The sequence below is a fragment of the Cherax quadricarinatus genome, chromosome 12, assembly GCF_038502225.1.
Source record: "Cherax quadricarinatus isolate ZL_2023a chromosome 12, ASM3850222v1, whole genome shotgun sequence".
Classification (NCBI taxonomy): domain Eukaryota; kingdom Metazoa; phylum Arthropoda; class Malacostraca; order Decapoda; family Parastacidae; genus Cherax; species Cherax quadricarinatus.
Window position 1 is genome coordinate 24,955,757 of NC_091303.1, and position 25,543 is coordinate 24,981,299.

Below are 25,543 nucleotides of genomic sequence, written 5' to 3' on the forward strand. Positions count from 1 at the left end.
AGGGGGATAAGTCTGCTGAGTTCTAGGTAGTAGGTTGGTAGACAGCAACCGCCCAGGGAGGTACTACCGTCCTGCCAAGTGAGTGTAAAACGAAAGCCTGTAATTGTTTTACATGATGGTAGGATTGCTGGCGTCCTTTTTTCTGTCTCATGGACATGCAAAATTTCAGGTACGTCTTGCTACTTCTACTTACACTCAGGTCACACTACACATACATGTACAAGCGTATATATACATAACCCTCTGGGTTTTCTTCTATTTTCTTTCTAGTTCTTGTTCTTGTTTATTTCCTCTTATCTCCATGGGGAAGTGGAACAGAATTCTTCCTCCGTAGGCCATGCGTGTTGTAAGAGGCGACTAAAATGCCGGGAGCAAGGGGCTAGTAACCCCTTCTCCTGTATATATTACTAAATTTGAAAGGAGAAACTTTGGTTTTTTCTTTTGGGCCACCCCGCCTCGGTGGGATACAGCCGGTGTGTTGAAAGAAAGAAAGAAGTCTGCTGAGTATACCTGGTAAAGTGTATGGTAGAGTTATTATTGAAAGAATTAAGAGTAAGATGGAGAATAGGATAGCAGATGAACAAGGAGGCTTTAGGAAAGGTAGGGGGTGTGTGGACCAGGTGTTTACAGTGAAACATATAAGTGAACAGTATTTAGATAAGGCTAAAGAGGTCTTTCTGGCATTTATGGATTTGGAAAAGGCATATGACAGGGTGGATAGGGGGGCAATGTGGCAGATGTTGCAGGTGTATGGTGTAGGAGGTAGGTTACTGAAAGCAGTGAAGAGTTTTTACGAGGATAGTGAGGCTCAAGTTAGAGTATGTAGGAAAGAGGGAAATTATTTCCCAGTAAAAGTAGGCCTTAGACAAGGATGTGTGATGTCACCGTGGTTGTTTAATATATTAATAGATGGGGTTGTAAGAGAAGTAAATGCGAGGGTCTTGGCAAGAGGCGTGGAGTTAAAAGATAAAGAATCACACACAAAGTGGGAGTTGTCACAGCTGCTCTTTGCTGATGACACTGTGCTCTTGGGAGATTCTGAAGAGAAGTTGCAGAGATTGGTGGATGAATTTGGTAGGGTGTGCAAAAGAAGAAAATTAAAGGCGAATACAGGAAAGAGTAAGGTTATGAGGATAACAAAAAGATTAGGTGATGAAAGATTGGATATCAGATTGGAGGGAGAGAGTATGGAGGAGGTGAATGTATTCAGATATTTGGGAGTGGACGTGTCAGCGGATGGGTCTATGAAAGATGAGGTGAATCATAGAATTGATGAGGGGAAAAGAGTGAGTGGTGCACTTAGGAGTCTGTGGAGACAAAGAACTTTGTCCTTGGAGGCAAAGAGGGAAATGTATGAGAGTATAGTTTTACCAACGCTCTTATATGGGTGTGAAGCATGGGTGATGAATGTTGCAGCGAGGAGAAGGCTGGAGGCAGTGGAGATGTCATGTCTGAGAGCAATGTGTGGTGTGAATATAATGCAGAGAATTCGTAGTTTGGAAGTTAGGAGGAGGTGCGGGATTACCAAAACTGTTGTCCAGAGGGCTGAGGAAGGGTTGTTGAGGTGGTTCGGACATGTAGAGAGAATGGAGCGAAACAAAATGACTTCAAGAGTGTATCAGTCTGTAGTGGAAGGAAGGCGGGGTAGGGGTCGGCCTAGGAAAGGCTGGAGAGAGGGGGTAAAGGAGGTTTTGTGTGCGAGGGGCTTGGACTTCCAGCAGGCATGCGTGAGCGTGTTTGATAGGAGTGAATGGAGACAAATGGTTTTTAATACTTGACGTGCTGTTGGAGTGTGAGCAAAGTAACATTTATGAAGGGGTTCAGGGAAACCGGCAGGCCGGACTTGAGTCCTGGAGATGGGAAGTACAGTGCCTGCACTCTGAAGGAGGGGTGTTAATGTTGCAGTTTAAAAACTGTAGTGTAAAGCACCCTTCTGGCAAGACAGTGATGGAGTGAATGATGGTGAAAGTTTTTCTTTTTCGGGCCACCCTGCCTTGGTGGGAATCGGCCAGTGTGATAACAAAAAAAAAAAAATAAAAAAAAATGTACAAAACTGATCAAAAATTGATGAAATTACCTTCTTGCAAATTTTGCTGTGTCAGCGATATTTACGCTTTGGTAATTTTGCCCACTTTGAGTCCTATTTTCGGTCAATTACATTGTTCCTTTAGACCAAATTCTTAGCTATTTCACTAGTATGTGTTCCATTTTATCTACTGAGCACAAGAAACTGCTCAATCAACTATTTCAACTACCCAATAAAGTAAATGAAAATTGATAATTTGGCGAATTTCACAAAGTTCAAAATATTCCAGTTTTAAAATAGGATTCAGAATAAACAAAGTAGGCATTCCTGGAACTAAAGTAACATTTTCTCTGTTTATTAGTTATGTTTCCAGGCTTTACAGATGAATTCCATTTTGGTTTTTTATTCAGATAAAGAATTTTTATTCACACCAAAAAATAGATTCACTGTTATGCAATATTGTAATAATTGTATAAATAATATCAGCATATTCGTGAACACACATCAGATCCACCAACTGACATGTACTGGACACTTGATGTGATTTGTTTACTCTTGCACATCAGCAAAAACTGAACATTTCCACTACTTTCAGCTCAATTTTAAGCTATTTTCAGTACTAAAGTCAAACAAAATTATTTCTGTAATATATGTTCCATTCTATCAAATGAGACCAAGAAACCGCAAATACAGCTGTAAAAAACATATGAAAATAAACCGCAAAATCGCTGTTTTAATCCAAAAACACAGTCGTAGTTTTTTGTCTCATTATGCACTGTGTGCTGCAGAATAAGTTTTATATGGTGAACACTTACCACATAGATACATTCTCTCATATCTAGACCCACATTTACTGCTCACAGTTTATCTGAGTGAGCTGAGCTCATGACGTAGTACTACGGCTTAGACCCAGGCTTCAAAGCCATAGAACTATGGGATGGACCCCTCAAAGGGTTAATTTCAGGGTTCTGAACAGTGAAAGGGTTAACAGGTCTAAGAAGCCAATGTGGGGTAAAGGAGTTTAATGTGAAGGCCCATGAGTATGTAAATGACAGAAGAACATACCATTCAAACACTAATAAACAGACCTATAGAAAGGCCATATGATAAGACAATCTTGATATATGGTATTGGATATTAGCGAGAGTCAACTTAATGAATTCAAAGAAAATCAAGAATACTGAAAATGTGATACAAAGCATAAAAGCACTTGTGTCAATGTTTGATTTGAGGAGTGCACGCAGCAAACAAGTGTGGACCACTTACTTATGTCTCTCATCTCACCTGGCCTCTTCTGGAACACCTTCAAAGACTTAAGCTCAGGTTCATTCTCCAGCAATACCTGTGGATTTCCTCCATCTGGCAAATCCACACGTTCTACTTTTTCATACAAGGAGTCCAGATAGTACAAGCCTGAAAATTAAGCCATTTTATTAAAAAGTTTATAATACTATAAAAAAATTTAATCAAAAATTTGATGTCTATTCTCCGGTATTAAACAAATACTACCAGAGAATGTTTCCTTTGCAGGGTCACCTTACCTTGCTAGGAAACAGCTGATGGTATGTAAAAAAAAAGCACCTAAGACTATGCCCAAAAAGCTTTTACCCTAATTAGCTTAAGATCAAGGAGCAAGAATGATAAAGTTCAAAAGTGTCAGCATGTAATATACAAATATTGCATGTAACCAATTTTATTTTTAAAACACCAGCTGTCTTCCACTGAGGTAGGTGGAAGCATATGCAGTTATCACTTAACCAGATATGCAGCATCTCCCTACTACTGTATTCATTTTTCTTCTCCACAGCAAGTGCCCCTACTGTTTCCACTACTCACATCCCATCTTGACTATAAAAGTCTTATCTCACTGTTAGGTAATGTTGATATACCTAGTCTTAATAGTTCTTTTTTTTTATTACTAATCATACAATTTGTGTTATTACTTACCTAAATTTTGTGCTTTAAGTCAAATCTTACTATTTAAATTTTATTTAAGATAATTTTTTACCATCTTTTAACTTTATATTTTTTGTATTATTGCTTTTTAAGTATCTGTGCAATCTGTAGAATAGTTCTGCTACCTACACTCTGTACTGCTTGTATAAGCTCTCATATCATCTCCAGTGCAACATAAACAGTTATCTTTATACTATTTATACATTGTTAAACTTGCATTAGTCATATGATTGCAAACATCAATCCTGACATTAACCTTTTATTAAATGACACACATGATCCTAACACCAATTGCCTTTATTATACTGCTAGTCAGGCTAAGACACTACTCAGTGCCAACAATAACATAACAGTATTCAGTTATAATGTCAGATCACTAAGCAAGCACTATGATGACCTCCAGGCACTACTGAATTCACTAAATGTCAGTATGTCTATCATTACTCTCACCGAAACATGGCTAAAACATGATGTTACAAACATCTATTCCATACCTGGCTACATAGCCATACACAATTGTAGGCCAGAACAATTAGGAGGTGGAACAGCTATATACTACTCTGATGAACTAGAGTGTATAAATTCTACTTGCACAAGGGATGAACATGGAGAATATACCTTTGCAAAATTTAAATCCAAAGACCTTACAAAACCTCTAACAGTCGGAGCAATATATAGAGTTCCTCACTCCAATATTTACTCTTTTAGTGAAAAGCTAAGAAACATAATAACTAGTGCTGAAATGAACAAACACTACCTAATACTTACAGGGAACTACAACATAAATCTCATCCATGACCATGACCCACAAGTGACTGAATTCACAAATACTATGAACAGTTGCTTACTTCTACCAACAATAGCAAAACCTACAAGAATCACTGACACAAATGCCTCATTACTAGACCATATCTGGACAAACACTATATCCCTGTTAAAAGCAGGCATAATCACAAATAAAACCACTGACCACTATCCCATCTTTCTCATAACCAACTTGTGTAAAGTGCCCCAGGACACAACTAAGATCACATTCCGACTACACGACAAGTCATCTGTTAATAACTTTATTTCAGTATTTAGTGACATTGACTGGCAAAACGAGCTAGCAGACAACTTCGATATTGATGAATGTGTTAATATTTTTTTTACAAAAAACCCAAAACTTCTATAACATGCATTGCCCAATAAAAACTAAGAAGATCACAGCAAAGAGACTAAACAGCCCCTGGCTTTCAAACAGCATCCTCAGATCTATTGATAAAAAACATCTATATGAAAAACAGTGCAGAATGGGTCTAATAACAAAGGATCTCACAAAACGTTACTCATCAATACTAACCAATCTAATAAGGAGGTCAAAAAAAAAAATTGTATTCTGAAAACAGATTTCATGACATAAAAGGTGATATGAAAAAGACCTGGAAAACCTTATCTGAAATTTTAGGAACAAAAAATGTGTCACAAAACAGATTGATTAACTTAGCTAAACCAGATGAACCTCTCCTACAGCCAACTGATACTGCCAACAAACTTAATGTCTTTTTCTCTACCGTAAGAACAAAACTAGCAAGTAAAACCCTAAGCTCAAACATTCAACCAAAAGATTACCTCACTGGCAACTACCCGAATACTCTATTTTTAGCCCCAACAAACCCAACTGAAATCTTGCTTATCATCAAAACACTAAAGAAGAAGACAGGGGACCTAAATAACTTACCACCACTCATGTATAAAAAAGCTTCTCACGTGTTGTCACCAATTATTCAATTCTTTTTAACAAATCCATTGAATCTTCCACCTTCCCATCCATACTCAAGACAGCAAGAGTCACCCTGATCCTCAAAGGAGGTGATCCAACTGAATTGAACAATTATAGGCCTATATCAAACTTGCCCCTACTATCTAAAATCTTTGAAAAATTAATACACAAACAAGTCTACTCCTACTTTGTATCCCACAACATACTCAACCCTTGTCAGTTTGGGTTTAGACCAAAAAAAAGTGCTAATGATGCTATTATACATATGCTTGAACTAATATACTCTGCACTCGAGAAAAATTAATTTCCCCTGGAACTGTTTATAGATTTACGAAAAGCTTTTGATACAGCTGACCATGACCTCTTGCACCAAAAACTTGAACATTACGGGGTCAGAGGACACACTCTCGATTACCTAAAATCATATCTTAACAACAGAACCCAGTATGTATACACAAATGGAGCCTGTTCCACTACACAACCTGTTCTTGTTGGAGTCCCACAGGGGAGCATTCTTGGCCCACTTCTCTTTCTCATTTACATCAATGACCTACCAAACACATCTAATCTCCTTAAACCCATTTTATTTGTAGATGACACAACTTATGTCTTTTCTCACCCAAACCCAACCATACTAACAGACACAGTAAATGCTGAACTGCTAAAAATATCTACTTAGATGATTACCAACAAACTTACTCTTAATATTGACAAAACCTACTTCATGCTTTTTGGAAAGAGAGCTTCAAATGTACAGCTAAACATATTGATAAATGGTTCACCTATCTCAGGACAGGCAGAGGGCAAATTTCTAGGTCTCCACCTTGACTGCAGTTTCAAATTTCAGACACATATACAGCAAATTACCAAGAAAGTCTCCAAAACAGTAGGCATCCTTTCAAAGATACGGTACTGTACTATGTACCCCAATCAGCTCTTCTAGCTTTGTACCACTCTCCCATTTACCCTTACCTCACCTATGGTATTGGTGCATGGGACTCAACCACAGCAAATCACTTTAAGCCTTTAATAACCCAGCAAAAAGCTGCAGTGCGATTGATTACTAACTCCTGCCTTAGACAACACACTCCACCACTTTTGTTCAAGAGTCTTAACTTACTAAATATACAAAATATCCACAATGATTATTGTGTCTATTACATACACAGAACACTATACTCTAATCTAAACCCTCCTCTCAAACTCCTCCTTGATAACTGTAAGAGAACACACAACCATAATACGAGACACAGATCACTCTTCGATATTCCCCGTGTTCATCTCTCCCTATGCAAAAATGCTATGCACATAAAAGGCCCAAAGATCTGGAATTCACTGCCAGAACAAACTAAAGGACCCCTGTCTGCAAATAAGTTTAAGGCCCAAATAAGAAATCACCTCATCACCCAAAATTAACCAAACAAACCATACCTAACCACTACCAGTTTCTCAAAAGCTACTCATATTGTGCTGATGAATGCTCAACCACTTACTACTTTGAAATTAAGATGTCTGTTCTCTTCACTGTTTTAAATAGTAGTAGATTGTAATACAGTACATCATAATGTAAATTGTTCCATTGTAATACCAAATTTCATTGTTTTAAACAGTACTAAACTGTAATACATCACACTGTAAATTGTTTTAAATTGTTACATTGTAATACTGTAATCTTTATTAACTTATTCAATAGTGCAAAAAGTCTCTACTAGACTTCTCTAAACCATGTAGCAGCACCTGATATAATATTAAACTCTCCTGAACTCACTCTAACTCATCTAATGACCATATGAACTATGTATTATTGCCCGAAATGCTCAGCATACAGAGGGGCTTTTGGCATGTACACCCAACTATTATATTCCTCTGTACAACCATGTAATATTGGCAGTTTGGAGGGACATGTTGTGTATCTTTATATGTATATGCTTCTAAACTGTTGTATTCTGAGCACCTCTGCAAAAACAGTGATAATGTGTGAGTGTGGTGAAAGTGTTGAATGATGATGAAAGTATTTTCTTTTTGGGGATTTTCTTTCTTTTTTGGGTCACTCTGCCTCGGTGGGAGATGGCCGACTTGTTGAAAAATAAAAAAAAAAAAATCTAATCTAATCTAAAAGTTTAATATCTGATACAAAATTTAAATTTGTCATCTTATCCAGTATCTAATGCACAGATTCTATTAGAATTTTCTTCATTATATAATTCCTATCTCAATCTCTTAAACTGTACATCAAGCCCTATCTAGTTTAGAAAAACACTGTTACCAATAACAGACGTTTTTTTCATACACCACCCACTTCATACTAAGGTAGGCTGACTCAAAAAAGTAAACACATTCACCATCTGTTATTCTTTAGCTGTGTTACAGAAATGTATGAGCATCATGATGCTGAAGGCACTTCCAACTGCAACATCCTAACCTATTCTTCAAGGTGATGAAACTGTACTTCCTACCTCCAGAACAGCAACATCCCCTCAGATCCTGCACTTCCTACCTTCAGAACAGCAACATCCCCTTCCATCCTGCATTTCCTACCTCCAGAACAGCAACATCCCTTCCCACCCTGCACTTCCTACTTCCAGAACAGCAACATCCCCTCCCATCCTGCACTTCCTACCACCAGAACAGCAACATCCTCTCCCATCTTGCACTTCCTACCTCCAGAACAGCAACATCCCCTCCCATCCTGCACTTCCTACCTTTAGAACAGCAACATCCCCTCCCATTCTGCATTTCCTACCTCCAGAACAGCAACATCCCTTCCCATCCTGCACTTCCTACCTCCAGAACAGTAACATCCTCACCCATCCTACACTTCCTACTTCTAGAACTGCAACATCCCTATGCATCCATCATAGTGCGGGAACTGCACTTCCTACCTCCAGAGCTGCAACATCCCTACCCATCCTTCATAGTGCAGGAACTGCATTTCCTACCTCCAGAACTGCAACATTCCTACTCATCCTTCATAGTGCAGGAATTACATTTCCTACCTCCTGAACTGCAATATCCCTACCCATCCTTCAGAGTGCAGGAACTGTACTTCCTACCTCCAGGACTGCAACATCCCCACCCATTCTCCAGAGTGCAAAAAAAGTACCTGTCCACCTCCAGATATGCAGCATCTCCACCTATCCTTCAGAATGCAAACACTGTTTTGGCTTTCTTGAATTATTCTGGGCTACAGAATAATAGTCTGAAAGAATGTCTTCTTCTCTATTCCAAGCCCAAGAATAAGTCAATTTATACATACTATCAATCAATACACCATCATTGACTAGCTGTCCTTATTGGGGGCAAACCCCTGAAGCTATCCTTACACACTATGTATGTAAAAACTGAGGGTAGAATAACACACTGGCTGACAGTATGTATAAGTCGACCTATTCTTGGTTTTAGAATAGAGAAGAAGACATTCCTCAGATTATTAACCTCAGAAGGTATTACTGTAGCCCAGGATAATACAAGAAAGCCAAAACAGTATTTGCACTCTGAAGGATGGGTGGAGATGTTGTATTTCTGGAGGTGGAAAGGTACTGTTTTTGCACAGGGCAGCTGAAATTTCTTTATATATTATTATGGATGAAGGCATCAGAGAGATTAGTAGAATGAGAAACCAATAAAGAGAAGACAAAAAGATGAGCAGGGAGATTGCTGTTTGGAAGGCCACCTGAACTGTGATGTCAACACACTTCTAGGAAGATAGAGGCATAAATGACAATAAAAGTGTTTCTTCTTTTTCAAGTCGCCTTACCTCAGTGGGAGATGACCAGTTGGGAAAATAATAATAATAAATTATCTTTATTATTATTATTTTTATTATGTTAAAAAACAAGCATTAAACTCATATGTGAATGTATTGAGATAGCATGGTACATCAGAATACAGTTAGCTCTCTTTTGAAGCTCCTCTATATAATCCAGTTTTTTGTATATATGATCAAAAAAAGTACATAAAAAATGTAACAGCACATGGAAAGGCCTTCATAGTACATGCTATTAAATTTTGGATGCACTTTTGCAACTGCATTTACAAAAAATCACACTATATAAAGGAGCTTTAGAAGAGCTGAGTGTACCACAAATGGAAGAAACAGAGACTACAGTAAAGACAGACAGAGATTACAGTTAGGACAGAGACTACAGTTAGGACAGAGACTACAGTTAGGACAGAGACTACAGTTAGGACAGAGACTACAGTTAGGACAGAGACTACAGTTAGGACAGAGACTACAGTTAGGACATGCAAGTATCAGAGATGAGCAGCTGCTGAGTGAGTAGTGAAATATTTATGGAATATACTGTTTAAGCAAATAAAGCTAATGGACACCATAATGGAAGGTGAGGATACATAAGTGAATTAAAACTTGCAATGTAATTTATCTACTCCCTTTGATATGCAGATGGAGGTATGAAGATTTACAAAATAAATACATAATAAAAATTAATTTGTCTATATCAAAATTAATTCACCACAGGGCACTCTTCAATATTTTAAAAAATTATCAGTATCTCCATAATTATGAAATGTTTATTGAGATTAAATTTATTTCAATGGAATGAAAGTGTACTTACTGCTCTCATAAACAGCCAGAGCTTTAGGGCGAGCTATATTGTTAGTTTCTGTAAGAATTGTCTTTACATTGCTTCCGTATACATCACTTGTCATTATCTAGAAAAAGAAATATGTATTTAAAATGTATCTTATTATTTAAATAGTTCAATGATATTCATATTTAACATACATGTACACATATATACAGAATAATGGAAATAGTAGTGATATCATAATTTTTACCTGGGCATGGATCACTTTGTCTCCTGGCTGCATGTAAATATACTTAATTAATGTAAGTCACTAAAAAAGACAGAGAACCAGAAATGTATTTATAAAGGTATTTAATTTACCGTGGTGAGGCCCTGGGAATTAACATAAATGTGAATATGCTCTATTAACATCCAGCCACATCTAGATGACTCAAGAATTCACCCCACTTTTTGTACTGAAAAATCACTACTGATGTGTACGTCGATGAAGTGTGTATCTATACATAGACATTTTTTGTGGTATCTACAGTGGAAAAATATGGCACATTCTTTACATAACTGTTTTAAAAACAACTCTAATGAGAACTTGCCTGTGCCTGATTACTCGTTGACCAATATAAAGTCTTTGTTTCAATGTCAATTGTGATAACTTCTGGTTGAAGATTTGTAAAGTTGTATAAGATGACAGGATTGCTACCATCCATTCCAACTTTACCAACCTTAGCAGGAACACCAACACCACCATCATCCAGCCAATATAAGAACCTATAATATCAAATGCAATTATAATAGTTATGGTGTACATTAATTCACATTAAGGTTATAAAAGACATTAATAAAAAGAAAATCTAAAGATGAAGATATGATAATTTGATGTGTTCAAATAAGGTTGGAGAAAATAGGAGATTGTTTTTCAACCAACAATATTGAGAAAAAGTTGCAAAAAAAAAAAGATACAGAAAATAAAACAGGAATTAAAGTTTAATAAAATTTTGATTAATGGATAAGAGGAAGTAGTACTGAATGTGCCACAACAATTGCAAGCTCTAAAAATATTTATGAAAAAACTGGCAAAACATAACAGGTGGAATTAGGAGGTTTAAGATAAGATTTTGCCTGGATTTTTAACCCTGGTGGGTTAGCCACCCAGGATAACCCAAGAAAGGCAGTGCATTATCAAGGGACTGTGTCTTATTTCCATTGTCTTGTTCCCCAGGATGCAACCCACACCAGTCAACTAACACCCAGGTACCTACTTACTTGTCGGTCAACAGGGACAGCAGGTGTATGGGAACACATGCGATGTTTCCACCCTTGACAGGGACTGAACCACAGACACTGTGTGTGAGGTGAGAGCGATGCCTACCAGGCCAGGCAAAAAGCAAAAACCTAAATGTCTTTTAATCACTGAATGATCCAAAAGAATGCATTCTCAGTATCCCATAATTCCTGCCCTCTATATCTCAATACAACCTCTCCTCACTTAACGATAGAGTTCCATTCCTAGGACCACTAAGTAGTATGGTAGTGGGTTTGTGTCAACCATTTGTGATATTGTTTTGTCACCCTTGCACCATTTATAACATTTCTAGTATATTTTTAAATGTTTATACAACAGTGTATTGTATATTGTAATAAACAGAATAGAGGAAATCAGCTCTAATATACATTATTTAGGTATGCATACTGCTCAGAGAGCCCGTTGTAAGTCTAAGTCGTCAGTAAACGAGTGCATTGCTACAAAAAAATCCAGGAGTTGGAGATCAACAGTCTCAAGAGACCCAAGATATACAGCTCAATGTGTTTAAGAAACTTTGCACCCATAACTTAATACCATCAAAAGAAACCAGAGTTGTAAATCAACATCAAGTCGACTCAAATCAAAAGCAATTATTTTTTCAAAATATAAACACACATAGTAGATACACCATTTTGGGCAGCCTAGACTAAGAGATAAACTATACTAAAAAAGGGTACATAGTTACCCAAGAGCTGAAGCTCAACCCAGTCAATCACTGATAATATGAAACCCTTCAGAGGAAACACAGTGCAACATGTCTATACAGTTTTATTCTGGTTAATTTTGCTTTATATCATAGAAACCATCAGAATGATCAGTCTGATTTCTATGAAACTTACAGCAGTTGTTTGAGTTAAAAGTTTCTGGAAACTGTTGCAAGGTGAAAGATAAAAATTAATATCTCGTAAATAGCTAAAGGAAATTGTGCAAAAAATAATATGGTACAGCACTTAACCCTTTCAGGGTCCATGCCGTAGATCTATGGCTTTACACTGAGGGTCCAAACTGTAGATCTACGCCATGAGCTCAGCTCACTCTGATAAGCTGTGAGTGGTAAATTTGGGCCTACATATGAGAGAATACATCTATGTGGTATGTGTACACCACATAAAACAAATCCTGCAGCACACAGTGCATTTGCAATTTCTTGGTCTCATTTGATAGAATGGAAGATATATTACAGAAAAAGAGATGATTTTGACTGGTTTTAGTACTGGTAATGGCTTGAAACTGAGCTCAAAGTAGCAGAAATGTTAAATTTTTGCCGATGTTCAAGAGTAAACAAATGATCTCACACATCTAATATACACCAGCTGGTGGATCTAATATACATTCACAAATGTGGTGATATTATTTGTACAATTATTACAATATTGCATAACAGTAAATCTTCTATTTTTTGGTTTGAATAAAAATTCATTATGTGAATAAAAAATCAAAATGGAATTCATTTGTAAAGCCTGAAAACGTAAATAATGAACAGAGGAAATGTTAGTTTAGTGCCAGGAATGCCTACATTGTTTATTATGGACCCTATTTTGAAATTGGAATATTTTTAACTTTGCATTAAATTGGCCAAATTACCAATTTCCAATCACTTTATTTTATAGTTGAAACAGTTGACTTGGTGATTTCTTGTGCTCAATCGATAGAATAGAAGTAATACTAGTGAAATAGCTAAGAATTTGGTTGAATGGAATAATGTAATTGGCCTAAAATGGGAGTCAAAGTCGGTACAATCGCCAATGCGTAAATATCGCTGACACATCAAAATTCGCGAGAGCATAATTTTGTCAATTTTCCATCAAATTTTGTACTTTTTGTTTTAGTATTAGCTTCAGAAAAAGATTCTCTACCATTTCATAAGAAAAATTAAGAAAATTATTTTTTGAAAATTCTTGGACACTTGTGCACACTTTGAAATTTGGCCTCTGGACCCTGAAAGGGTTAAAGCTGTATGACAATTTACACAATACATAAATAACCCACATATAGGATAAGAAGCTTATGATGACATTTCGGGTTATTTGTGTATTGTTCCAGTCATAGAATTGTGCATTTTTGTTCTTTCTGTATGACAGCTTAACATTTCAGCTTGATATCCAGTTCCTTGGTGCTCCAAATTCTTTGTAACAAAACTGGCAAATTAGCACTTAAAAGCCAATACAATTCCATGTCTTCCTTTAACCCTTTAGCATTCCCAGATTCCATTAAAGGCTCACATCTGGAAAGGTTTCAGAGCTCAAACTTTAAAATTAATATTTTTCAATAACCTCAAACCAATAGGGGAACTCATTGTCGTCCTCATGTAACCAATCAAATAGACCCAACTCCTTCCCAAAATGGAGTGAAGAGATGAGATGTGACACTGTACTTTCAGACTTGGAAGCAAGTGGTTACCAATCACTCATAAATGGAAATAATGACTGTTTGGACTCGCCTTCAACAATTCATAAAAAAACTACAATAGATATTAGGAAAAGTTATAAAGATAAAAATGTCTTAGAATGGGCCAATCTATAACATACTAGAAGCTCATCCAAATTTCTCCATTGTCTGTGTGATGAAATGTTAAAGATACAGAAGTGATGAAATTCTGAAGCTGACATAGAGAAGAATTCAAAAGTTACGGCATTTAAGCTAGTACTGTATCCTAACCTGTTCAATAAAACTGGCAAATTGGGACCTACACAAGCCAAAACCAATCCAAACCTTCCACTAAGAATGATATACCAGTGTTGAAAGTTTAAAGCCAATCAGAAAAGGCATTTTCAAAATATTGGAAAAAGTCTTTTCTGATTGGCTATAAAATATAAAATTGGAAAATTTGCCAATTTTATTTATCCTAAAACTAACCTGAACCTTCCTATTATTTAGATAACTTGGCATTGTAAATTAAAAGCTATTCAGAAGAGGAATTCTCAAGTTACTAGACAGAAAAAAAACTCACAGTATTTAATATTGAATTCATATATTGGAACCTACATAGTCCAAAACAATGTGAACCTCCCACTAAGTAAAATATACCAACACTGAAAGTTTGGAGTCAGAAGAGGCATTCTCAAATTATTGCATTAAAACTTTGGAGAAGAAAACATTCTGACATCAACTAGAGATTTTCCCTCTCAGGGAATACCTAATAACAATTTAAGATAAATAAATCTAGTTTAAGCCACTGGAACTAAAATCAAACATTATAACTCCATCTAGACTTAACACTAGCTACATCATGTCTGCAAAAAATCCGACACAAAATAACTATTTTAAATTTAAAAGAACATTATCTGATTTTTTAACATATCAACCTTCTACCCACAAGGTAGGCTGTCCTAGCAACAAAAAAAAAATGACTCATGATCATTTCTTCCCAATTTTTTTTTTTTTTTTTTTGAAAAAAATACAGACATCATGATGAAATCATGGTCCTCCAAACCACATCATCTCCCACTAGACTTTCAAGGTGGAAATAAATGGTATAAAATACCGACACAATGGAAATATAAACACATATGCAGTATAATGTGATCCTTTATTGACTACGTTTCGCCCACACAGTGGGCTTTTTCAAGTCAAACAGAACTTCCACCCCAGGTAGTTCTGTTTGTGACTTGAAAAAGCCCACTGTGTGGGCGAAACGTAGTCAATAAAGGATCACATTATACTGCATATGTGTTTATATTTCCAGACTTTCAAGGTGCAGGAACAGCCTCCATGTTCACATATACTTAGAAATATATGTATAGATGCTTGGACTTCATATCTCCCACTCTCTTATGGCAACAATGGTGCCTCACCATATTACAATAATCTTCTCTGACTTACCCATCCACAGGATCAAGACACATAGATTTGGGTCTGCCTACACCAGTGGCGTTACCAGTGTTGTCTAGGATCACACTCTGGTATTTGTTCTTGCCATCCAGTTTCAGGACCTCAAGGTTGTTGGCAACACGGTTTCCAATAAACATATTTTGACCAACCCAATCCCAGGCCATAGTGTAAGGAGATCCAACAATTCCCAAATCCAAGTAAGTTGATCTATTACCACCTCCAATATTCATTGTATAGATTGTACCCTGGAAAACAAAAATTCATCAAAACACTAACAAAATAAATCAGTTAATATACTAATATACTGTACTAAACTTTAGTGGCTCAAATATTGTTAATTTTAGTTCTATAACTCCTAGACACAGATAAGTATCTACATAGAAAAGTTTTTTTGATATGTGTATCACACGTGTGTTACATTGCACATGCACACATGCATGCACGCATGCATGCACGCATGCACGTGCACACACACACACACACACACACACACACACACACACACACACACACACACACACACACACACACACACACACACACACACACACACACACAAAAATGCACCAACTTAACTTTTCCTTGAAATTTGGTATAACTTACATTTTCACTATCCTTTGCAATGGCTTCAAGCCAGAAAATTCGTTCATTGTTACGGTCATAATCTAGTTGGAGTCCATTTTCCACTCCCACAATGGGTGTGAGGAATCCTGCAGCACCTTTCTCCCCAGGTGTAAGTGCAACATCCACTATCTGGCTTCCCTTCATTACCATTAGATAGGGGGTTTCCTCTGAAAATTTGGTTAAAAATGGCAAAAAGTGTTACTAAGTTATAGCATCCTTAAGGATTAACATATTTTTATCATTGTTATACAAAAATTATAAACTATACATTTTCACTGCTTGATTTAGAAACAATAAAATAAGGAGAGAACTTTAGGATGATTGTTTCTCCAAATTTACAAGGAAAAATGAATGGAAAATATAGGCATGATCAACCTAGCAAATGCAATGATTTCCTTATCCAACATAAATGCCATTCCAATTCCCACAAAATTTTCCACCCCAAAACATGTGAGATAATTTAACTAAAAAAAAAAAAAAAAAAAAAAACAAGACTAACAGGCATCTTTACCTTTGATATTCCATTTAAAGATTTTGAGAACATTCCTACTCTTGCAACCTGCATCAGGCTTGTCTGGCAGGGTAAGCCTCATGAACAACCAAGCCACCATGGAAAAAAATTGCATCCATGCCCACAGAACCAGGGGCTGTTTCAGTGACTCAGAACGACAAGACTGTACTATTACCTTGGAGCCATGTTGTACAGTACCCAGTGGCAGCCATATCACAGCAACACATTAATTCTAGCAAAAATTTCCAGCCTAACTGACCAGGCAGTCATCAAGCTGATATGAAAAGAAAAGCAACAGGGTCAAGGAAAGGCTAATCCTTCTGATGTTGTTGTTCATCCTGGCTTATTCTTACCTTAAGTGGAGCTACCCTTCCCTTTCTGGAATCAAACATGATACCTCCTATTTCCCCAGAACTCTATAACCCCTATGGGTTTAGCACTTCCCCAAGAAAATAATAATAATTGACCTCACATTGACCTCACTGCTTTTTCCTTTATTACAAGCTAAATCTATTATAATTAATGCTCCTTTTATGGATGTATGTGTATGATTGTATGTGGTTCTGTGTGTGCTTGTACTTGTTGCTCTGCCCAGCTCTGGTTGTCCTCTGTGGACTCTGTCCTTGTCTCTCTTCCTAGCCCCTGTCATTTCTGTGTCTTCTCCCTCAGCTGCTGTCATCCTGTTCTTGATCTGTCACAGTCGAGAAACCCCTTTTGTATACTGACAATTCCTTCAGCCATAGTTTCTCTTGTAGGATCCTGGTCCGCACCATTTCTGTCCTGAAAATCAGTCTGACTGGCCAGTTTCTGCCCTTCAAGTACCCTCCTATGCTCTGAAAATTTACTGTTTCAGTCATATCCTCCTCACCTATTTCTTTGATGTTTTCAATCTCCTGTTTTTCTTTCTGCCATCTTTCATTATGTGTCCTCCCTTTGCTCTCCTGAAGCCCATGAATAAACACTGATTTCTCCCTCTCTTCCTCCCATTGCCTTTCCCTGTTTCACTGGGTCCTGTTTGTACATAGCCATTGTCTCCCTTATTTTGTCTTGGAGGCAGGGTAGTGCCTCTACATGGGACCTGTCACCTTCTCCCCCTTCACTTACTGCTATCCCTGCTCCTAACAGCTCTCTCCATCCTTTTACATTGCTTTTCCATCCATGCAGCCTTACCAGGACCATCTTCCTCTAATCCCCTGAGCCTTCGACTTCCCCTCTGAGCCACGATTTTTTATAGGTTAGGTTTTTGTAGTGCATGTGTGTGCTGTTTATGTGTGTGTGTGTGTTACCATGTCGATTAGATACTAGGCCTGTTATATATATATATATATATATATATATATATATATATATATATATATATATATATATATATATATATATATATATATATATATATATATATATATATATATATATATATATATATATATATATACATATTATATATATATATATATATATATATATATATATATATATATATATATATATATATATATATATATATATATATATATATATATATATATATATATATATTATATATATATATATATTGATGAGGGGAAAAAGGTGAGTGGTGCACTTAGGAGTCTGTGGAGACAAAGAACTTTGTCCTTGGAGGCAAAGAGGGGAATGTATGAGAGTATAGTTTTACCAACACTCTTATATGGGTGTGAAGCATGGGTGATGAATGTTGCAGCGAGGAGAAGGCTGGAGGCAGTGGAGATGTCATGTCTGAGGGCAATGTGTGGTGTGAATATAATGCAGAGAATTCATAGTTTGGAAGTTAGGAGGAGGTGCGGGATTACCAAAACTGTTGTCCAGAGGGCTGAGGAAGGGTTGTTGAGGTGGTTCGGACATGTAGAGAGAATGGAGCGAAACAGAATGACTTCAAGAGTGTACCAGTCTGTAGTGGAAGGAAGGTGGGGTAGGGGTCGGCCTAGGAAAGGTTGGAGGGAGGGGGTAAAGGAGGTTTTGTGTGCGAGGGGCTTGGACTTCCATCCAGCAGGCGTGCGTGAGCGTGTTTGATAGGAGTGAATGGAGACGAATGGTTTTTAATACTTGACGTGCTGTTGGAGTGTGAGCAAAGTAACATTTATGAAGGGGTTCCGGGAAACCGTCAGGCCGGACTTGAGTCCTGGAGATGGGAAGTACAGTGCCTGCACTCTGAAGGAGGGGTGTTAATGTTGCAGTTTAAAAACTGTAGTGTAAAGCACCCTTCTGGCAAGACAGTGATGGAGTGAATGATGGTGAAAGTTTTTCTTTTTCGGGCCACCCTGCCTTGGTGGGAATCGGCCAGTGTGATAATAAAAAAATAATAATAAAATATATATATATATACTGTGTGTTGTTGAGGTGGTTTGGTCATTTAGAGAGAATGGATGAAAGTAGAATGACATGGAAAGCATATAAATCTATAGGGGAAGGAAGGCGGGGTAGGGGTCGTCCTCAAAAGGGTTGGAGAGAGGGGGTAAAGGAGGTTTTGTGGGCAAGGGGCTTGGACTTCCAGCAAGTGTGCGTGAGCATGTTAGATAGGAGTGAATGGAGACGAATGGTACTTGGGACCTGACGATCTGTTGGAGTGTGAGCAGGGTAATATTTAGTGAAGGGATTCAGGGAAACCGGTTATTTTCATATAGTCGGACTTGAGTCCTGGAAATGGGAAGTACAATGCCTGCACTTTAAAGGAGGGGTTTGGGATATTGGCAGTTTGGAGGGATATGTTGTGTATCTTTATATGTGTATGCTTCTAGACTGTTGTATTCTGAGCACCTCTGCAAAAACAGTGATAATGTGCGAGTGTGGTGAAAGTGTTGAATGATGATGAAAGTATTTTCTTTTTGGGGATTTTCTTTCTTTTTTGGGTCACCCTGCCTCGGTGGAAGACGGCTGACTTGTTGAAAAAAAAAAAAAAAAAAAAAAATCAGGGAAACCGGTTATTTTCTTATAGTCGGACTTGAGTCCTGGAAATGGGAAGTACAATGCCTGCACTTTAAAGGAGGGGTTTGGGATATTGGCAGTTTGGAGGGATATGTTGTGTATCTTTATACGTATATGCTTCTAAACTGTTGTATTCTGAGCACTTCTGCAAAAGCAGTGATAATGTGTGAGTGTGGTGAAAGTGTTGAATGATGATGAAAGTATTTTCTTTTTGGGGATTTTCTTTCTTTTTTGGGTCACCCTGCCTCGGTGGGAGACGACCAACTTGTTGAAAAAAAAAAAAAAATATATATATATATATATATATATAAATATATATATATATATATATATATATATATATATATATATATATATATATATATATATATATATATATATATATTATATATATATATTAAGGTAGTAGGTTGGTAGACAGCAACCACCCAGGGAAGTACTACCGTCCTGCCAGATGACTGTGAAACAGAAACCTGTAACTGTTTTGCATGATGGTAGGATTGCTGGTTTCTTTTTCTGTCTCATAAACACGCTAGATAACAGGGATATCTTGCTACTCCTACTTACACTTTGGTCACACTTCACAGACACGCACATGCATATATATATACTATATACATACATCTAGGTTTTTCTCCTTTTTCTAAATAGCTCTTGTTCTTCTTTATTTCTTCTATTGTCCATGGGGAAGTGGAAAAGAATCTTTCCTCCGTAAGCCATGCGTGTCGTATGAGGCGACTAAAATGCCGTGAGCAATGGGCTAGTAACCCCTTCTCCTGTAGACATTTACTAAAAAAGAGAAGAAGAAAAACTTTATAAAACTGGGATGCTTAAATGTGCGTGTATGTAGTGCGGATGACAAGAAACAGATGATTGCTGATGTTATGAATGAAAAGAAGTTGGATGTCCTGGCCCTAAGCGAAACAAAGCTGAAGGGGGTAGGAGAGTTTCAGTGGGGGGAAATAAATGGGATTAAATCTGGAGTATCTGAGAGAGTTAGAGCAAAGGAAGGGGTAGCAGTAATGTTAAATGATCAGTTATGGAAGGAGAAAAGAGAATATGAATGTGTAAATTCAAGAATTATGTGGATTAAAGTAAAGGTTGGATGCGAGAAGTGGGTCATAATAAGCGTGTATGCACCTGGAGAAGAGAGGAATGCAGAGGAGAGAGAGAGATTTTGGGAGATGTTAAGTGAATGTATAGGAGCCTTTGAACCAAGTGAGAGAGTAATTGTGGTAGGGGACCTGAATGCTAAAGTAGGAGAAACTTTTAGAGAGGGTGTGGTAGGTAAGTTTGGGGTGCCAGGTGTAAATGATAATGGGAGCCCTTTGATTGAACTTTGTATAGAAAGGGGTTTAGTTATAGGTAATACATATTTTAAGAAAAAGAGGATAAATAAGTATACAAGATATGATGTAGGGCGAAATGACAGTAGTTTGTTGGATTATGTATTGGTAGATAAAAGACTGTTGAGTAGACTTCAGGATGTACATGTTTATAGAGGGGCCACAGATATATCAGATCACTTTCTAGTTGTAGCTACACTGAGAGTAAAAGGTAGATGGGATACAAGGAGAATAGAAGCATCAGGGAAGAGAGAGGTGAAGGTTTATAAACTAAAAGAGGAGGCAGTTAGGGTAAGATATAAACAGCTATTGGAGGATAGATGGGCTAATGAGAGCATAGGCAATGGGGTCGAAGAGGTATGGGGTAGGTTTAAAAATGTAGTGTTAGAGTGTTCAGCGGAAGTTTGTGGTTACAGGAAAGTGGGTGCAGGAGGGAAGAGGAGCGATTGGTGGAATGATGATGTAAAGAGAGTAGTAAGGGAGAAAAAGTTAGCATATGAGAAGTTTTTACAAAGTAGAAGTGATGCAAGGAGGGAAGAGTATATGGAGAAAAAGAGAGAGGTTAAGAGAGTGGTGAAGCAATGTAAAAAGAGAACAAATGAGAGAGTGGGTGAGATGTTATCAACAAATTTTGTTGAAAATAAGAAAAAGTTTTGGAGGGAGATTAACAAGTTAAGGAAGCCTAGAGAACAAATGGATTTGTCAGTTAAAAATAGGAGAGGAGAGTTATTAAATGGAGAGTTAGAGGTATTGGGAAGATGGAGGGAATATTTTGAGGAATTGTTAAATGTTGATGAAGATAGGGAAGCTGTGATTTCGTGTATAGGGAAAGGAGGAATAACATCTTGTAGGAGTGAGGAAGAGCCAGTTGTGAGTGTGGGGGAAGTTCGTGAGGCAGTAGGTAAAATGAAAGGGGGTAAGGCAGCCGGGATTGATGGGATAAAGATAGAAATGTTAAAAGCAGGTGGGGATATAGTTTTGGAGTGCTTGGTGCAATTATTTAATAAATGTATGGAAGAGGGTAAGGTACCTAGGGATTGGCAGAGAGCATTTATTTATTTATTTAAAAATTTGAGCACACATACAGAGGTACAAAAAATACAGATAAGAGCAGCATGCCAAAGCCACTTATACTATGCATAGCATTACGGGCTGGCTTAAAATTAACTTAAGATGAACTAAGCAATGATGACATCAGTGATAATACTTTAATGTAAACAGATTACTATAAAGCACAAGTGAGTATTACAAAGACAGGTCATATGGTTGTATGCATTGTTGTACATTCAGTAGAATGGAGTATTCTGTTAGGTAGTGTATTTAAAAAATAATAAATTTAGATTGGGTTTTAGGTTTAACATTTATGTGATATAATTGTGAGAAACATTTAAGATATACAATTTATAAGGTTCAGTTATTCAGTATTTATTTGGTTTTGGGTGAGTAAGTGATCTTTGAGAAGAGACTTGAATTTATAAACAGGTAGTGTTTCTTTTATATTTACAGGTAATGAGTTCCAGATTTTAGGGCCTTTTATGTGCATTGAGTTTTTGCATAGTGTGAGATGGACACGAGGAACATCAAAGAGTGATCTGTGCCTTATGTTATGGTCATGTGTTCTGTTGAGGTTGGCAAGGAGATGTTTGAGGGGAGGGTTAATATCAGAGTTAAGTGTTCTATGTATGTAATAGGTGCAGTAATAAGTATGAATGTTTTGTATGGTGAATAGGTTTAGTGTATTGAATATTGGTGGAGTGTGCTGCCTATAGTGAGAATTTGTTATCATTCTAACTGCAGCCTTTTGTTGGGTAATTAGTGGTCTGAGATGGTTACTTGTTGTTGAGCCCCATGCACAAATTCCATAGGTGAGATAGGGGTAAATAAGAGAGTGATATAGGGCCAGGAGGGCTGACTGTGGAGCATAGTACCGTATCTTCGATAGTATGCCTACAGTCTTGGAAATTTTCTTAGAAATTTGTTGTATATGTGTATGAAATTTGAGTCTATTATCAAGGTGGATTCCTAAGAATTTTCCCTCTGTTAGCTTTGTGATAGGTGATCCGTTTATCATTATGTTAAGAGGGACATCTGTAGCTCTGTTACCAAACTGAATGAAGTAGGTTTTGTCAATGTTTAGTGTAAGTTTGTTAGTCCTCATCCAGGTAGATATTTTCTGTAATTCGGTATTTACAGTATTGGCTAGCGTGACTGGGCTCGGGTGGGAGAAGACGTATGTAGTGTCATCTGCAAATAGTGTGGGTTTGAGTAATTGCGAAGCATTTGGTAGGTCATTTATGTATAGGAGAAAGAGAAGAGGGCCAAGGACACTTCCCTGTGGGACACCAACTGTAATTGGTTGTGCAGAAGAGTTTGCCCCATTTGCATACACATATTGGCTTCTGTTGCTGAGGTATGACTTGAGGTAGTTGAGGGAGTGCCTTCTTATACCATAGTGTGACAATTTTACGTGGAGCAAGTCATGGTTAACTGTATCAAAAGCTTTACGTAAGTCAATGAAGATCCCCAGTGGGACTTCTTTTTTCTCTATTGCAGTGTATATATGTTCTAGCATGTGTATAATAGCATCATTAGTATTTTTATTTGGCCTGAATCCAAATTGGCAGGGGTTGAGTATGTTTTGGGAGATAAGGTAGGAGTAGATTCGTTTATGAATTAATTTTTCGAAGATTTTTGAGAGAGGGTGTAAGTTGGATATTGGCCTATAGTTATTCAACTCTGTTTGGTCTCCTCCTTTGTGGATCGGGGTGACCCTTGCTATTTTGAGTACTGTAGGGAAGGTGGAGGATTCAATGGATTTGTTAAAGAGTGTTGCAATGATTGGTGATAGCACTTGTGACACTTTTTTGTATATAAAGGGTGGTAAGGTATTTAAATCTCCTGCCTTGTTTTTTAGCGTGTTGATAATAAGGGAGACTTCGTATGGGTTAGTCGGAGCTAGGAACAGTGTGTTCGGGTAGTTGCCAGTGAGGTAGTCATTTGGTGGGGTATCTGAGCTTGGGATTTTATTGGCAAGGTTTTGTCCTATAGTGGAGAAGAAGTCATTGAGTCTGTTTGTTGTTTCTGTTGGTGGGAGTTGGGGTTCATCTGATTTTGCTAATTTTATTTCGCTATTTCGTGATATCTTTTTTGTTCCTAGAATTTCTGATAGGGTTTTCCAGGTCTTTTTTATATCACCTCGTAAGTTGGATAATCTGTTCTCATAATACAATTTTTTTGCCCTTCTTATCAGGCTGGTTAGGATTGACGAGTAACGTTTTGTTTGGTCTCTGGTTATGTGACCCATTCTGTACTGTTTTTCATATTGGTGTTTTGTATTTATGGATTTGAGAATGCTGGGTGTTAACCAGGGACTGTTCAGTCTCTCAGGTGTCATCTGTTTAGTTTTTTTAGGGCAGTGCTTGTTATAGAGGTATTGGGTCTTTTTTAGAAAATTATTAATACATTCGTCAATATCTGTATAGATTTCTAGCTCAGTGTGCCAGTCAATGTTTGCTACTGCTGTTGTGAAGTTATTAATGGCTGCCTCATTGTGAAGTCTGAAGGTGACTTTAGTAGTGTCTTGGGGTAATTTACCAAGAGTTGTTATGAGAAAAGTAGGGTAGTGGTCTGTGGTATTATCTGTAATTATGCCTGATTTTAAAGGGGATATGGTGTTGGTCCAGATGTGGTCAAGTAGGGAAACACTAGTCTCTGTAACTCTTGTAGGTTTTGTTACTGTTGGTAGCAACATACAGTTACTCATTGTGTTTGTGAATTCAGTAACGTGTGGGTCCTGGTCTAGCAGGAGATTTATACTGAAGTCACCTGAGAGTAGTAAGTGATCTTTGTTCATGCGTGCATCAGTTATCATACTTCCTAGGTTTTGACTAAATTGGCTAATGTTTGACTGTGGAACTCTGTAAATGTTTATCAATGTGAGAGGTTTTTGTAGGTATTTGGATTTGAATTTGGCTATTATATATTCCCCATGTTCATCCCTTGTGCAAGTATTAGTGATACATTCTAGTTGGTCTGAGTAGTATATGGCTGTGCCACCCCCTTGTTGGTCTGGCCTACAGTTGTGTATGGCTGTGTAACCAGGAATGGCATAGACATCTGTACTATCAGGCTTTAGCCAGGTTTCAGTTAGTGTAATGATGGACATATTGGCATGTAAGGAATTTAGTAATGCTATGAGGTCATCGTAATGCTTGCTTAAAGATCTGCATAGTTTCTTTGTATAAAGGCAAAGGGGATAAAAGAGAGTGCAAAAATTATAGGGGGATAAGTCTGTTGAGTACACCTGGTAAAGTGTATGGTAGAGTTATAATTGAAAGAATTAAGAGTAAGACGGAGAATAGGATAGCAGATGAACAAGGAGGCTTTAGGAAAGGTAGGAGGTGTGTGGACCAGGTGTTTACAGTGAAACATATAAGTGAACAGTATTTAGATAAGGCTAAAGAGGTCTTTGTGGCATTTATGGATTTGGAAAAGGCGTATGACAGGGTGCATAGGGGGGCAATGTGGCAGATGTTGCAAGTGTATGGTGTAGGAGGTAGGTTACTGAAAGCAGTGAAGAGTTTTTACGAGGATAGTGAGGCTCAAGTTAGAGTATGTAGGAAAGAGGGAAATTTTTTCCCAGTAAAAGTAGGCCTTAGACAAGGATGTGTGATGTCACCGTGGTTGTTTAATAT

General features: G+C 37.4%; 1 protein-coding gene across 2 annotated transcripts in view; it reads right to left on the minus strand.

Annotated features, from left to right (window-relative positions):
- Positions 1-25,543, minus strand: part of mgl (low-density lipoprotein receptor-related protein megalin) — a 611,193-nt gene that overhangs the window by 343,095 nt on the left and 242,555 nt on the right. The window contains exons 24-28 of one of the 2 annotated variants that reach the window (XM_070084278.1): positions 16,029-16,216; positions 15,417-15,670; positions 10,885-11,059; positions 10,322-10,418; positions 3,293-3,439 (exon numbers count right to left, since the gene is read on the minus strand). In XM_070084278.1, coding sequence (XP_069940379.1) covers positions 3,293-3,439; positions 10,322-10,418; positions 10,885-11,059; positions 15,417-15,670; positions 16,029-16,216 — 861 coding nt within the window. The remainder of the gene's footprint in view (positions 1-3,292; positions 3,440-10,321; positions 10,419-10,884; positions 11,060-15,416; positions 15,671-16,028; positions 16,217-25,543) is intronic. The other variant, XM_070084279.1, reaches the window with a different exon arrangement.